The sequence below is a fragment of the Gavialis gangeticus genome, unplaced genomic scaffold (genome assembly GCF_001723915.1).
Source record: "Gavialis gangeticus isolate Ggan-Ray unplaced genomic scaffold, GavGan_comp1, whole genome shotgun sequence".
Lineage (NCBI taxonomy): Eukaryota > Metazoa > Chordata > Crocodylia > Gavialidae > Gavialis > Gavialis gangeticus.
In genome coordinates, this window is record NW_017729033.1 from 73,205,650 (window position 1) to 73,220,205 (window position 14,556).

General features: G+C 47.4%; 1 protein-coding gene across 2 annotated transcripts in view; it reads left to right on the top strand.

The window, feature by feature from the left end:
- Positions 1 to 14,556, top strand: part of CEP135 (centrosomal protein 135) — a 108,548-nt gene that overhangs the window by 55,074 nt on the left and 38,918 nt on the right. For both annotated transcript variants that reach the window (XM_019526429.1, XM_019526430.1), the window contains exons 20-21: positions 4,761 to 4,871; positions 8,361 to 8,546. In XM_019526429.1, coding sequence (XP_019381974.1) covers positions 4,761 to 4,871; positions 8,361 to 8,546 — 297 coding nt within the window. The remainder of the gene's footprint in view (positions 1 to 4,760; positions 4,872 to 8,360; positions 8,547 to 14,556) is intronic.

Genomic DNA, 14,556 nt, shown 5'->3' on the forward strand with positions numbered 1-14,556 from the left:
CGGGGGGGGTGAGGTCAGCTGCACTGGCCTCATCCCCTCCCCCCGCCACCCCTGTGTCCCCACCATCATGGTGGTGCTTTACCGCACCACCAGCTCCTGTTTGAACGCTTGTTCGCACTCCGATTGGCTGTTTGTCAGGCAATCAGAGCGCAAATAAAGTGTTATGGACAGACAGACTTAGGCTTTTACAATATTAGAATAGGCTGCCACCAAGTCACCCCTGAGCCTTCACTTCTGCAAGCTCAAGATTCCCATAGCTCACAGCCTGTCCTCATAAGGCCTGTCCTCTTGACCTCTAATTATGCATTTGGCTCTCCTCCAGACTCTCTCAAGCTTTTCCACATCCTTTCTAAAGTGTGGAGCCCAGAATTGGATGCTCCGCTCATGACTCCCAAGTCTCCTTCGGTTGTGGTGCTAGTGATTGTAGCACTGCCGAGCCTGTAAGTGCAATGTGGGCTTTTTCTCCCGAGGTGGAGCACCTTGCATTTCTCCAACCACCTTGTGCGCCTGTCCAGGTTGGCCTGAATTGCTAGCTTATCCTTTAGCGTGACTGCACTTCTCCATAATTTGGTGTTATCTGCAAACTTAGCCAGTCTTCTACTGACACCCAAATCCAGATCATTCTAATATAACAAAGGGTTTAGTCAGTCTGTCCATAATGCTCTTGGAGCACCCTGATTGGTTACTGAAACAACCAATCAAAGTGCTCCAAGAGTGTTACGGACAGGAGGTGGCAGAGCGCTACCATGATGGAGGGGATGGAGGCTTGGGGCATTTGACACCTACCAGTAAGGCCAGGGCATGCTTCCCCTGATGGCATGGTGCCAGTGGGGGGAGGCTGTAGGGATAGCACCTGGTGCCTGGAACATGGGGCTGTGCTGCAACCCTGCTACCGGGAAGGGAAGCAGGGCATGCCCAGATCAGTTCCCAGCGGCTTCAGGTATAGGGCTTGGATCTGAGGGGGTGAGCCCAAGCTGTGTGCGGCTGTGGGGGCCAAGGCTGACACAGGCCCTGCTGTCCAGTAGGTAGAAGGGGCCACTGGGCAGAAGCTGCTCCCCCAGCTGCATTCTCAGCTGGCTCTGCCCCTGGCTAGCACTGTGTGGGTGGGACAAGGTGGTGGTGAGGCAGGGAATTAAACCCCACTTTGTCCCTGTTCACTGGAGTTGGCTGGCCACATATCTCTGGCCACTGCTCGAGGTGGGGATTGTCAGAGAAATGCCTGATAGGGGCTGCTACACCCCTGGCCAGGCAGACACCAGTGGGGGGCCACTGGGGTGAGGGGATAACCCCCTTCCTGACCCGTTTGCCTCAGGGGGCTATGCTGGGCTGTGTCCAGCCATGATCCCAACCCTGCTCAGGCTAGAGAGCGGAGGGGTGGGGCCAGCCCCGCTCCCTGGAGCAGAAAGCAAAGCCCTGCCCAGGGCTACAAAGCATCTGGGATGTTGGGGGACACTGGCTTAAGCTAAGCCAGGAAGGGGTCCGAGACAGACATTGCATAAACCAGTTTGACCCAAATCATTTAAGTCTGATACTACATTCAACCAGGTTTATCTTAAACCAGTTTTGACCATTTTGAAACTGGTTTATGTGCACGGAACTTATGTTCTGTTACAGGTTTAAGCCAATTTCTTATCACTTAAACCAGTTTATGTGTAATGTCTGTCCCTAGCCTTTAGGTTCCACATTGAACGCGTACAGTGTATTGCACACTTCTGTACTTTGATGCCTCAATTGCTTGTCAACTTGAAACAGAACTTCTGCTATTTGGAGCATAGTGTTCTTGCATGTTTGTGTTTTCTTTACAGCATGGTTGTCCAACTGGCAGCCTGTGGTCTGCATGTGACCCACGCATGGGTGACATGCAGCCTGCAGACCCTGCAGCCACCTCACTCTCTGCTGTGTGGTAGGGAGGGCCCAGAGTTCCAGGGAAGTACAACTGGTGCTGCTGGTGGTAAGAGGCTACACTCTGCCAATTCTGCCATGACCCTGCTGCACTGTGCCTGTGCCCTGAATGCCATATCATGTACCATCCTCTCCCTCCTTCTAACTCTGTGGACCATGCCCAACCACCTCCCCCTCCCCTACAGTGGGTAAGGCAGCAGAAGCAGGAGGAGGGAATGGGAGCCTGGAGCCACTGAAACAGTGGGGGCAGTGTTGTCCAGACCCAGAGCCCTGGGACTGCAGGTTAATCCCTTGGAGGCTGCATGTGGTCCACAGGCTGCCAGTTGGGCAGCACTATGTTAATAGACATTATATAGCTGATGACAATAGTAAAGGTAGCTTTATCCATAAGTGAGGCTAAAATGACTCCAACCAGACTGGTATGGCTGACTCCAGCCATGTTTATCTATACTGTGTGAAAGCTGGCCAGAAATGTAGGTCCTATCAGGAAGGGACTACAACAAGTCATTACAACTACCACGTTACTTTTTTCTCTTTGGTAGTGGCAGCAGTAAATAATAAAACATGTCATTTAAGAACTTGCCAAGGACACAGAACAACCAAGGCAAGACTTACTGCAGAGGAGAGCTTATTTCTCTGTGAGCCTTTACTTCAGGGTGTCCAACAATCAGCCCTCCAAACACCAGTATTATTTTCTAGTCTGTAAGTGTATACTCTTTCATAGATAAGCTGCTTATCACCTCTACTGATAACTTTGCTTCACTGGTATCAGAGGGCCTGATGATGGCAAAGCCAGTGTTAAGGTGGCTTTGGACACGGCTGATATATTCCTCTGCCCTGTGGCAAATACTATGATAATGTGGAGGTTGTCCTGGAGGCAGGAGGCTGAATGTCCTTGGGACATCCAAAATAACAATGGTAGGGCCAGCACTTAAGAGCTTGGAGCTGTTGAGTACCAGACTAGGTGAGACTGAATTCTTAGAATGAAATAAGTCTCTGCTCCCTAAAAGGAAAGATAGGCAACATTGTGTGCAACTCTCCTCTTAGGAACTTTGTAGGAAAGGGCGACTTTTACATAGGAGACAGTAGCCCTCATTGGCAGTGTAGTTATTTTACCTCATCTTGAGTGTGTCTACTCATGCAATTAATGCAGCTGAATAAACTCCAGTGCAATTCACACTGGAGTTTATTGCTCCTGGACGCTTGTTTGCATGTGCACTTAGGACTGCAACATGTTGAGCTGGGGTGGAGCGGGGGACCCAGGGTGTCAGCCTGCCAACTTGGGGCTGCTTGGATCTGGCTCAACGTGCTGTGGAGGAGCTGGGTAGGGCACAAGGGTGCTTCAGTGTGGGGCTAGCTAGCAGGAAGCCTCCACACTGAAGCACTCTTATGCCCTAACCAGCCCTGTCAGTATCTGCACATGCACTGTGGCAAAGTAAATAACTCCACCATAGAATAGTGGTTGTATTTGGTAGTACTACCCTATGGTGGAGTTAATTAGTTTAGCCCAGCCTAATAGCTTTGCATGTGTAGACTGGTGGTGCTTTACTGTGGAGTAAATGGGGGCAACTCTGAGGTAGGTATCTAGTATAGATGCACCTCCTGCGTCTCAAACTACTGCTCTAATGGGGTTGTTGAGTGATTCTAATGACCTCCAAGGATCCTAGACCAGATATACATTTTGGAAACTACTTGGCCATTGCAGGCACGTGTGGGCTCATATTTCTACGGACTAGTGGGTTTTGGACAGTACTGGTTCAGTTTGAAGCATACTCCTTTTTTTTTTGAGACCCTTCTCATGAGATTTCACTAAAACAAGAAGTGCCCATCCCCATCTCAGTGGAAGTAATAAAAGAGGTCAGGATCTTGGAGAAGGCTCAACCCCAGTTACTTTCTAATCCTCGGAAGGAAAGCAGCATAGTGACTAACTTGGACATGAATACATAGCTCATTAATCCACAATCTGAAGTCCAAGATGGTGAGGTTAATCTCCATAATTTCTTTCCTGGAGTTTGAATTGTTTGCATCTTTCAGCCTTCATGACACCTTTCACATTTCCATTGTACTTCCATACAAAACATTTAAGGATTGTGGTAGATCAAAACTGCTAGCAGTAAAAGTTTTACCTATTGGCTGGTTGAGAGCACTGAGGATAATCCACCCAGGTGTTGTGCTGTAGTAGCTGCTCACCTCAGAAAAGACCACGTATTTCCTATATAATTAGTAGAAATAGGCAGATCTTACAAATGTCCTTTATGTGCAATGGATTTTTTCCTCAAAACATTCTACAACTGGAGTGTCAGTCTGTTAACTACAGTGAGAACTTGGCTTGTCCCTAGTTGGCTACCTGGCCATATGCTTTGAAGGTGCATTGTTACTTCAGTGCATGCAGGAATGACTAACACAAACAAGCTATGTGTGTGTGCGTGCTTGTGTATGCACATGAGACAAATATATGCATATATATGATTATTCTTCAAGGACAGAAAGTCTTGCCTTTCTTCCTGAAATGGCGGAGAGAGAAAGTAAACATTCACAAAGCAGTTGCCTTCACTCCTCACTTTTATTGTCCAAAACAGCTGTTTCACTTTGTCAGTCTTCTGATTTGAGTCATAAGCATTAGTTTTAAATCAGTATAACTAGAGACCTAGTAAAGGTTCTCAACTTAATTCCATCAGTTATGTTAGTTCTCCATGCCTTTCAATCAGTTCAGTCAAGCAAATAGATGGAATATATGTGAAATCAGATTGACTAAGTAAGTTACTCCGAAAATAGAATAAAGTAAAATCTAGTGCATCTTAATGTGCTTATTTTAATTTAGCATAATACAATGCTTTGTTTTCATATAATCTCTTTAGGCAATCAGTACTGATTTGGAAGAAGCAATCCATGAAAAGGAAGAAATGAAAACTAGAGTTCATAATTATATAACTGAAGTCTCCAAATTTGAAAGCTTAATATCTTCAAAGGTGAGGAAATAGGCTGTATATTAATGTTATTGTTTTAAATAAATGCATCCTGCCTCAAGCATGAAATAAATGTTAAGTTAGCATACAGTAAACTAGAGTTTATAGATGTAAATTCTTCACTTCATTTGCAGAGGGTTTTTTTTTATTTTTTTTGCTAGAAATGTATGCAAATCCTATTTGATCAGGCAATCATACATTCTGGTATGTGCCAAATTTCATTTAAAATTCTTTATATTCACTCCAGTAATAGAGAAGGGCAGGTATCTCTGAAGTTATGTGCTTAGAACTTAGAACAGATGTTTAAATTACAGTTTCTGAACAAAACATAAAAATACCATATGCGTATTTGAGCTAATACCTGTATTTTAAGTTTTTGTAACAGATTTTTGTGAGGTTTAGGAGGATGGTATTATTGTCTTTTTAGAGGTATGGATAGCAGGCAAGGAGTATTAAGATTAAGCGTGTTCACTAAGGCTGTGAACAGACATGCATTTGAAATGCTTCAGATCCTGGTGTGATTCGTGTTCAGTGCACTTCAGCACCGTGCGGAGGTGTGGTGCCCCACCATCACCTGGAGCTGCGAAGACCCAGTGGGGCTAGAGAGCAGGAATCCCTCCAAGCCTCTTGGCCTTCAGTCTCAAGAGGTTTCCAGGAAAAGCTGTGTGCACAGAAGAGTGCTTACTGGCTGTCTGCCTTGCTTCTCCTCCTCCCACACCTGGTTAGCTTTTTGGATGCCAGAGGTTTTCTGGCGAATGCAGATATTTCAGGAAGTGCTTAAAAATGTTTCTTCTTTTTTCTGAGGGTAATTTTTTAAGCCATTTGGCTGTGAACTTTTGTACTCTCACTGTTTGGAGATTTTCAAAGGCATTTGGAATTAATCCAAGCTGGTCAATTGACTGGTCAAATAGTGTCAATTGACTGCATATTTTTTGACTGGTCAAAGATTATAGCAATTTTACAAAAAAAAAAGAACCCTACTTACCTGTAATTTTATTGACAGAAATATTATTTGGTTTTTGATACATTTCTTAATGGAAATGTATGCTTTTTCTGTGTGTTATTTGGTCCTGTTAGCAATTTTTTACAATTTTTGACTGGTCAATTGACCAAACTTCATTTGACTGGTCAAATACCCAACCCTACTTAGAATACTTCAAACAACTTGTCTGTCCAGGGCCAATGTCTTGATTGCTAGCTCTTGATTTTCTGAAGTATTTAGCACTTGATGTGTTCATAGCATAGCTCCCAGTAACTTTAGTGAGAGTTGTGAGTGCTCAGAACTTCTGCAGATTAGATCCTGAGGTTTCAGTTCATCTAGAAACACACAATCAGTGACCACTTATGAAAAGTTTGGCTTAAGTGACTTGCCCACATTTATAGAGGGACTCTGTATCACACACAGCAGTAGAATCCGGATATAAATCATTTGTCTTAATCAGGATAATATCCCTTCTTTTCTTAGAGGCAAGGCCTTTTTGTGAAACTTTTATTAGACCAAGTGTATGTAGTTGAACAAGCTTTGGGCATCAGTACCTTTGCTCAAGTTTGAAAGAGAAACAAACACAGACTTGCCTGGATGTCATAGAAGACTCCATACAAATGCAGTCTGCTTGGACAGATAGAGGAGAGATGTGAACTGGGAGTGAACAGTTGTGAACAAGAACCATTTGTAAAACAAATATAGTAGAATTAGGTAATCTACCATATTTACCAGAATATAAGATGAAGTTTCTCCCCCAGTCAGCATGGGGGAAAAGATCCCTCCTTTTATGTTCAATATATGAACTGGAGTGGGGAGCAGGCAGCTGCTGGTGCTCTGACTTTGAGTCTGGATCAGGGCCAGAATCAGACCCACAGCAGCTTCCAGCCCCACCCGCCAAGACACCCTCTGCAGCTTCTGCCCCCATACTCATCCCCTTCCATTCCCCTTACTGTCAGGCACAGTTTAGCTCTGGTTTGGGCTGGGGTCCCTCCCAGGCATGGAGCAGACAAGCTCCTTGGCCTACCCAGCCAATCAGCAGTGTTGCCATTGTTGCATCGCCTGCCCAACTAATCAGCAGCACTGACACTGCTACATGGTCAGGCTTGTCTGTCTCAGAGCATGGCATGTGGAAGTTCAGACTGAGCTTCCACATGCCGTGCTCTGGGACAGACAAGCCTGAGTGGCAACTGACAGCCAGCGGGGTGGCAGGGAAGAGGCTGAGGCAGTGTATTCTGGGACAGAATAGCCTTAGTGGCAATTAACAGCAAGGATTGGGGGGCAGGGAGGGGAAGAGGCAGAGACTGGGTGGGGAGGAACAGAGGCTGTGGGGAACTGTAGGTGGCAGGGGGTGGTAGGAAAGCTGCAGGGAGAAGAAGTGGGCATGGGAGAAGGCAAGGGGGCCACCTGACCACCCTCTAGCCACTGCTTTCTCTGCTGTAACAGTGCGGGGTGGGGGAGAATCAAGACATCTTTCCAATACTTAGGTTCTATACCTGGAAAATTATAACAAATTTATAACTGTTTCATATATAAAATCTAATTATTGGGGGGTTGTCTTGTATTTAGAGTTGTCTTATATTCCAGGAAATATGGTAGTTAGTAGTAGAGGGAGACATTCAAGGTTACCTGGGGGGGATACTTATTATCTGTGAAGTGCAGTAAAAATGATTGGCAGTATATATAAGGTCTTTTCCTGAGCATGTGTTTCCTGAGATTTTTCAAGAGTTTTATCTGCACAGAACAGGGGCAGAGCTTAATCTTCAGCTCACTCAACCAAAGCTGAAACTCTAGCTGCTGCTAAAGACTGGTTTCCATGGTGAGTAGATCTATGATTTTGAAAAGTGTTAAAAGCCGTGAATTGGGCAAAGCTGTGAAATAGGAAGAGAGACCAGGAGTAGCGAAAAGACAGAAATTATTAAAAGAAAGGTTAGCTTGATTAGTGGACCATCAAGACCATTCAAAAGGTGAGAGATTGCTAACACCAGTGGAGTGGAGAACAATTAGCCATTAAGCCAGTTGATTCCCTCAGCTGCCTGAGTAGAAATGTTACTGTTGCTGCAAGCAGGAATTAAATCTAGAGCACGAATTACAGTATATTCTGGGCAGAAAATCATCTTCCCTTCTTAGGACGTGAGTGGGGAGGCTGATTTTGGGGGTAGTAGACACCATAGTATAGTTTGTTTCTATTTTAGTGTCATTGATAAATGTAGAACACCTACATCAAACCTTATCTGTTGTCTCTGTTCTTTTACCTAATAAAAATACTTTTGTCTAATAAAAACAATATTGGTTCATTGTGCCTGAGAGGCCTTTATTGCCTGCAACTTGAGAAAGAATAAAGACACCTATTCTCTTCAGGGGAGACAAAGATGAATGCTTACATACCAAGTTAGGAACATGGAGAAAGCTACCATCTTTCTCTGAAGCAGTATTATAGAAGGCACAAGGAGGAAGGAACCTGTCCTAGTACACACTTATTTTAGAGTAACTGATTCTATTTCAACTAGGAACAAGAAAACCGAGAATTGTTAGAACAGTTCCGAATGCTCCATAGTCAAGCTGAGGACTGGGAAGTCAAGGCTCATCAAGCAGAGGGAGAAAGCAGCTCAATACGACTAGAGCTCCTCTCTGTAGATTCTGACAGAAGACATCATCGAGAGAGAGTGGAATTATTAGAAAAAGAAATTCAAGAGGTAATAACTAATCCTATTAAAATTTATTATGAAATGTAGGTTTTGGTAAGTGGTTTTATTTCTAAATAAGCTTTATATTGTACTTGCATGAAAATGAACTTTTATCCTTCTATGCTTTTATCAGATGTAGACACAAAATATATATAAACATAGTTCTGGCTGAAACTAGGTGCCCTTGCCCTTCCCCCTTTCTTCCCTTCTTCCCCTTGCCCACTACCCTAGCAATGGATTTTGAAATCCTTTGAACATTGTTTTTTTTCTTTTTAGTTTTTTGTAGATCTCCGCAGTTTGCCAGTACAATGTTAGTCTGCTTTTGAGAACCTTTTAGGCCCTTGGCATGCATTCGTCAACAATTATGACTCCTGCCATGTCACATGCATGGTAGGAGGTACAGCTTTGGGATCAGATTGCAGTTTTGCCCTTTCTACTTGCCTCTGCATGCCTTACCACTCCTCCCCTGGAGACCCTAGTCTTTCCCCTCCCCCTTCCCCCATACCGCTTCTCCCTCTCTCTCCCCCCCTCTGTCACACTACTCCTTACCTTTGCTTCATAACAGCAGGCTCTATCTCTGCTGCAGCCTGGGGCAGAGAGCATGGCTCTGGTCTGGCCTGTAGCAGTGGTGCGGAGCTGGCATTGCTACTCCAGCCTGGCCCCATAACAGCAGTGATGGCTGTATGCTGCTGCTGGTATGGGGCCATGCTCTGTGCCCCAGGTTGCATTAGGGACGGAGCCGCCCGTGTGGAACAAAGCGGGGTGGAGTGGCAGGTGGTTGTGGGGGGAGACTTTGGAGGGGAAAGATGGGAGGAAGGTGGGGATCTAAGGTAGTAGGTGGGGCAGAAACAGCAGAGAAGAGGGGAAAACAGGAATTGAAGCAGCCTGAGTCTTCAGGGTGGGGAGGGGAGGGGAGGGACAATGGGGGTAAGTTAGTGGAGATGGGACAGGCAGCTGGGGGCAAGCTGCCTACCTCTCTAGCTGCCTGCCCCTTTGTCTGCTTAGCACTACCTCCTTTTCCATTACTGCTCCCCTACCATGTGCCCCCTTACTACCTCCCCCACTGTTTGTCTCCCACCACCTGCAATGGGGGCAGCAGGGGGTAGGGCAAATTTAAGCTGATCCTCCATGTCACGGGGTGGGCCCTACGAGCGGCCGTGATCCCGCTAGCACCCCCTGCCGTGCCAAATGAGGAGATCCAGCACCCTCTTATTCTCGCCCGCCATGTCTTTGATGATATCTATCTTAATATGGGAGGCTGCCTTTGATCTCCTAGTATCTATGGGTGACCTGGTGCACCCCAGCCTTATGGGCTATACGTGCCTCCTACCTCCCCTTTAGCACGCCCCAAGCCTCGTAGTTGTTCCGGACGTTGTCTGGTCACTTGTGCCTTGCCTGGCACCCTGGGCTTGTCACGCAACCCACGCCCTTCTTCGGGCGCCCTTGGGCTTGTCACGCGACCAACGCCCCTTGCTCTAGCGCCCTTGTGCTTGCTAGCCCTCACCCCTCTCTGGGGCCTACTCGTGTGTTTGCCCTTCTTCAGGCTCCATGGCACGCGTCGGCCTGCCTCGGGCCTCCACCCACGCCCTCGCCCGTCTCTGGGGCCTATGTCCCGCGCTGCTCGCGCCCTCGCCCGTCTCTGGGGCCTATGTCCCGCGCTGCTCGCGCCCTCGCCCGTCTCTGGGGCCTATGTCCCGCGCTGCTCGCGCCCTCGCCCGTCTCTGGGGCCTATGTCCCGCGCTGCTCGCGCCCTCGCCCGTCTCTGGGGCCTATGTCCCGCGCTGCTCGCGCCCTCGCCCGTCTCTGGGGCCTATGTCCCGCGCTGCTCGCGCCCTCGCCCGTCTCTGGGGCCTATGTCCCGCGCTAAACCGTGCTCGGGGCTCAGGTGGCCCGTAGCTGTGCCTGGCCCCCTGACCCTTCTCGGGGTCCTTCGCCCTACTGAGCCGAATACCGCCCTCACGGGCTGGGGTCTCAACCCCCACACACTGCACCACGCCGGTGCCAAACAGCTGTGCCTCCCAGGCACTGCTCTGTGCCCCCAAACAGGGCACCCAGGAAACCCCCCCAGACTACTGGGGATCTCCTGTGAGGCCTCCTCATACCCCTACAGCCTCACCCGGTCCTTCGGTCATATACCCAACAAACTCAACAGAACCATAAGCCCACCGGCTGTAACAACAATAAACCTACCAGCTATAACTTAAGGTCCAGGCCCCACCTGGCCTTCCAGTAAGACCTCCTAGTCAAGGTTCTCTCCCCCCTTGCCATAATGCAGCTACTCGCTCTGTCCGTCAGCTCGGCTCCACTGCAGAGCCCTTGCTCCTCCGGCAGCCTGAAGGTAACTATTATCCAGGCTTCGGCCTTGCTGTTTATATAAGGCGAGGCCCTGCCCCTGGCGGTCAGCTGACCCACTCAGCTGCCTTGGCAACCCTCAGCTGCTGCCCCGGTGATTGGCAGCTCGGCCCATATTACCACTGCCAGTAGCAGGCACCCTAGTGCCCTGCTGCACTCCAATTATTATATTCCATATGCAGGCAGTCTTCGGACTTACAACACAATTGGTTCCTGAAAACCGCGTCTTAAGTTGAAACGTAACTCAGAACCAATTTTCTTGTAAGAAACAATGTTATAAATGGGGGATTGGTTCCTGAACCAAGGCCCGATACCCTATTTTCACCAAAAGTACCCAGAATTTTGTACTCAATCAATTATAGATGAGTAATATAACTACATTAATGTATTTATATTGTAAATAACAATCATACTTCTTTGGAAGGATTTCTTTGAGGTGACTTTGCTGGACTTTTTGAATGGCTCTTGGTTGGACTTTTTGAAGGGTTCTTGGCTGGAGTCTTCTCAGGAGTCTTGGCTGCACGTTTTTCTGGAGTCTTGTCTGATTTCTTAAAGAGAGTGTCCAAGGCAGTTTGGAGATGAGCAACACAGTGAACTTGTTCGCTGGTGTGGCGTTGCATTGGATCAAGCGCTGTAAAGTCGAAACTGACATAAAGTTGAAACAGGGTGTCAATTTATAAATGTTGTAAATGCAAAACGTTGCAAGTCGAGGACTGCCTGTATTTTAGAAGTGGGAACTGTTTGCTTTTTAGAGAAAACAAATACATTTGCTCTAGTGAATCTAACGCTAAGAACCATAAAACTACAATGCGTCTTCTGAACGGTACAGAAATACCCATAATTAGCTTTGTTTGGTTTAATTTTTTCATTTAGTTTCTTCTGTATTCCTTTCTGAGGTTACTTAAGAGTTGCCTTTACATTCATTCAGCATGTGTGGATGAAAGGGGCAGAGTTGCTGTTTCAGTCGGCTGCACTGGTGCATCTGGGAACATTTGCTGATCAGAATAGTTCTGGCACACTGGGTACATCTGCACCTCCTTAATGCGAGTGACAGAACCAGAAGGCAGATTATGATTAAATTATAGTTTCTGCCTGTCCACTCCTTTGAGGCACTAGTGTTGCTCCTTTAACAGAGCTTGTGTTAAACGCTAAAAATCCTTGTAGGCCTGCCACCTGGACTTCTATAAATTGTGGCAATTGTCGACCCTCCTGGATCATGATGTATGCATGAGGGGTCTCCAGACCATCAATGCATATACCTGGGCAGGAATTTTTGGAGGAGCAGAAGCTGCCTAGACCTTCCATCCTCCCTTTAGGCCCTGAGACAAGACCAGACTGAGACCCGATGTTTGGTGCCTTCATGGCTGTAGTTGTATAAGTGTCTGGGAATTGAACCCAGGTCTCCTGTGTGATAGACCGCTGAGCCACAAGGGGGACATCTATAAATAACTTAAGGAAAAAAATAGCAAAGAGAATGTGTCACAATATTCCTTCCATTTCATATTCTCTGTTAAATAATCCCAAGAAACGCTATTGCTGGCTGGAGGGGACCTTTGGAGGTTCCAATCCCTTGCTCAAGGCACTATTAACCCTGACTAAACCGTCCCAGGGTGCAGAGATTATACTTAAACTATTTTAAATGCTGTTTTAATTGCAAATGTCTGGCTATGCAAGCCAACCGAGAACATTTAAACCTGAAATATTTCAAAAGGATACCTGCCTAATCAGGTATTATTTGGACACCTTGAACCAATTCAGTATCATGTGCAGACACTTAAGTTTTCTATTACAAGTGTCTGGGCAGTCATCTCTAGGAACTTACCTAAATCATGGTGGAAGTTCGCAGCACAGCAGTGCCTTTAATTGCTCTCTTTTTGCCACATGTTCCCCACTTCCTGCTTCCCAGCCATGTGTCCAACAAGCAATTAATGCGGCAGTTTTTGCCTCTTGACCACTCAGCAGTGTGGGGGAGCTAGGTGTGCATAGTGAAAAGAGCAAGATTAAAGATGCTGCTGCACAGTGAACTTCCACCACAGTTTAGGCAGACCCCTAGTCATTTAGGCCAGGGGAGCTTAACCTCTAGCCTGCAGGCCAAATGTGGCCTGCAGAGCCATAGCTTCTGGCCCATGGGGCTCCCCTCCCCACAAATCAGGAAATCTAGTTACTGGAGAACAGTGGCAATTAATACTGCTACCCTTCCCCCACTGGCAAATTCCAAAGTCCTGCCTGACTAGGTTGGAGCCTTGCCTTGTCCCCTTTCCCTACAGAGCTGGCTCAACACTTGGCCATGTCTTCTCCCCCCATAGAACTGGGTCAGGGCCTGGTCATGCCCCTTCTTGCACAGGCAAATTGGGCTCACAGATGGACTGGACACCTCCCATTTGGTCAACCTTCTGGGACAAGAAGGTTGAGTGACACTGCTCTAGCCATCCTACGTTACACCGCTTTTCCACTCCCCCAAGCCCTTGCATAATGACTGGCTGCTCTGGTACACAGCCAGAACTCTAATGCTACAGTCTATATTGCCTTCACATACGCCAGTCCATGCAGTCCCAGGGCTGATCTGGGCTAATGGGGGAATGGCCAGGTATGTAGGAGGGATACATATGCTTCTCAGTTCTCAGGGATCTGGGTACAATGAGAAGCTGCCCAATGTTTCCCCCAAGCTGCTTGTCAGTTTCATTCCATTGGTAGCAGCTAACCAAGCTTTTGAGCATCCCAAGCTGCTTCAGGCTGGGGGTGGAGGGAAGGCATGGCTAGGTTAGTGTTTTGTATTCCTGAGGGGCTGGCCAAGGGCTCTGCAGCTTTTAAACAGAATTTTTCATCCCATTCCTGGCAATTGACATGGAAACTTTGGGCATCTCCCTCTCCCTGCCAACCTACAAGCATAGATACCGCCTCTATCCACCTGGCCACCCCTCCATCCCCCACCCCAAATCAGTCTAGGAGGCCCCAAAGCCTGGTCAGTTATGAATGGAATGAAATTGATAAGCAACTTGAGGGAAAATGTTGTTTAAAAGTGGTGGAGACTTTGGGCAGCCACCAGAATACCTCAGAACCCAGAAGCAGGGATCCAGGCACACAGCCACTGCCTTGCCCACTAGGGAAAGTCATCTTAAGGCAGTAACCTGAGCCAGAGACCTTGGATAGGCCCCTGAAACACCCATCTTCCACAGGGCTGTCCAAGCTCCCCCTTTTTTTTTTAAGAAGGGAGAAGCAGGAGTCCAGGGAGCTTTCCCCAATGAACTGGCCACCCCAAATCAGACTGTCATGCACCAAGCCCCAGTACGTTGCCAGAAATTGAAGTACAGGTTTCTCTAGCCAACAACTGTTTTTGCCAACCATGGTTTTGGGTATCCATGCTTCAGAAAAGGAGGGGTACAGTTGGAAAATACCTCCCATGGCTTCCCTGGCCCTGCTTATGCCTCTTACTTCCCCCCCCACAACCCCCATAGCCTTGCTGGTGCTCTTCGCTCCCCACCCACAGCCCCTGCTCCCCCAGCCCAGCTGGTTTTGCCAACCACGGGAACTTCAGGAACCTAACCCCTGTGGTTGGTGAAGGAAACCTGTAAATGTGTAAGTCGCTCTGGGAAGATAGCTCTTTAAAACTCAAAAAAAGCTCTGGCAGAGCACCCATCTCCCAAGGACCCAGAAGCATAGGTCTAGG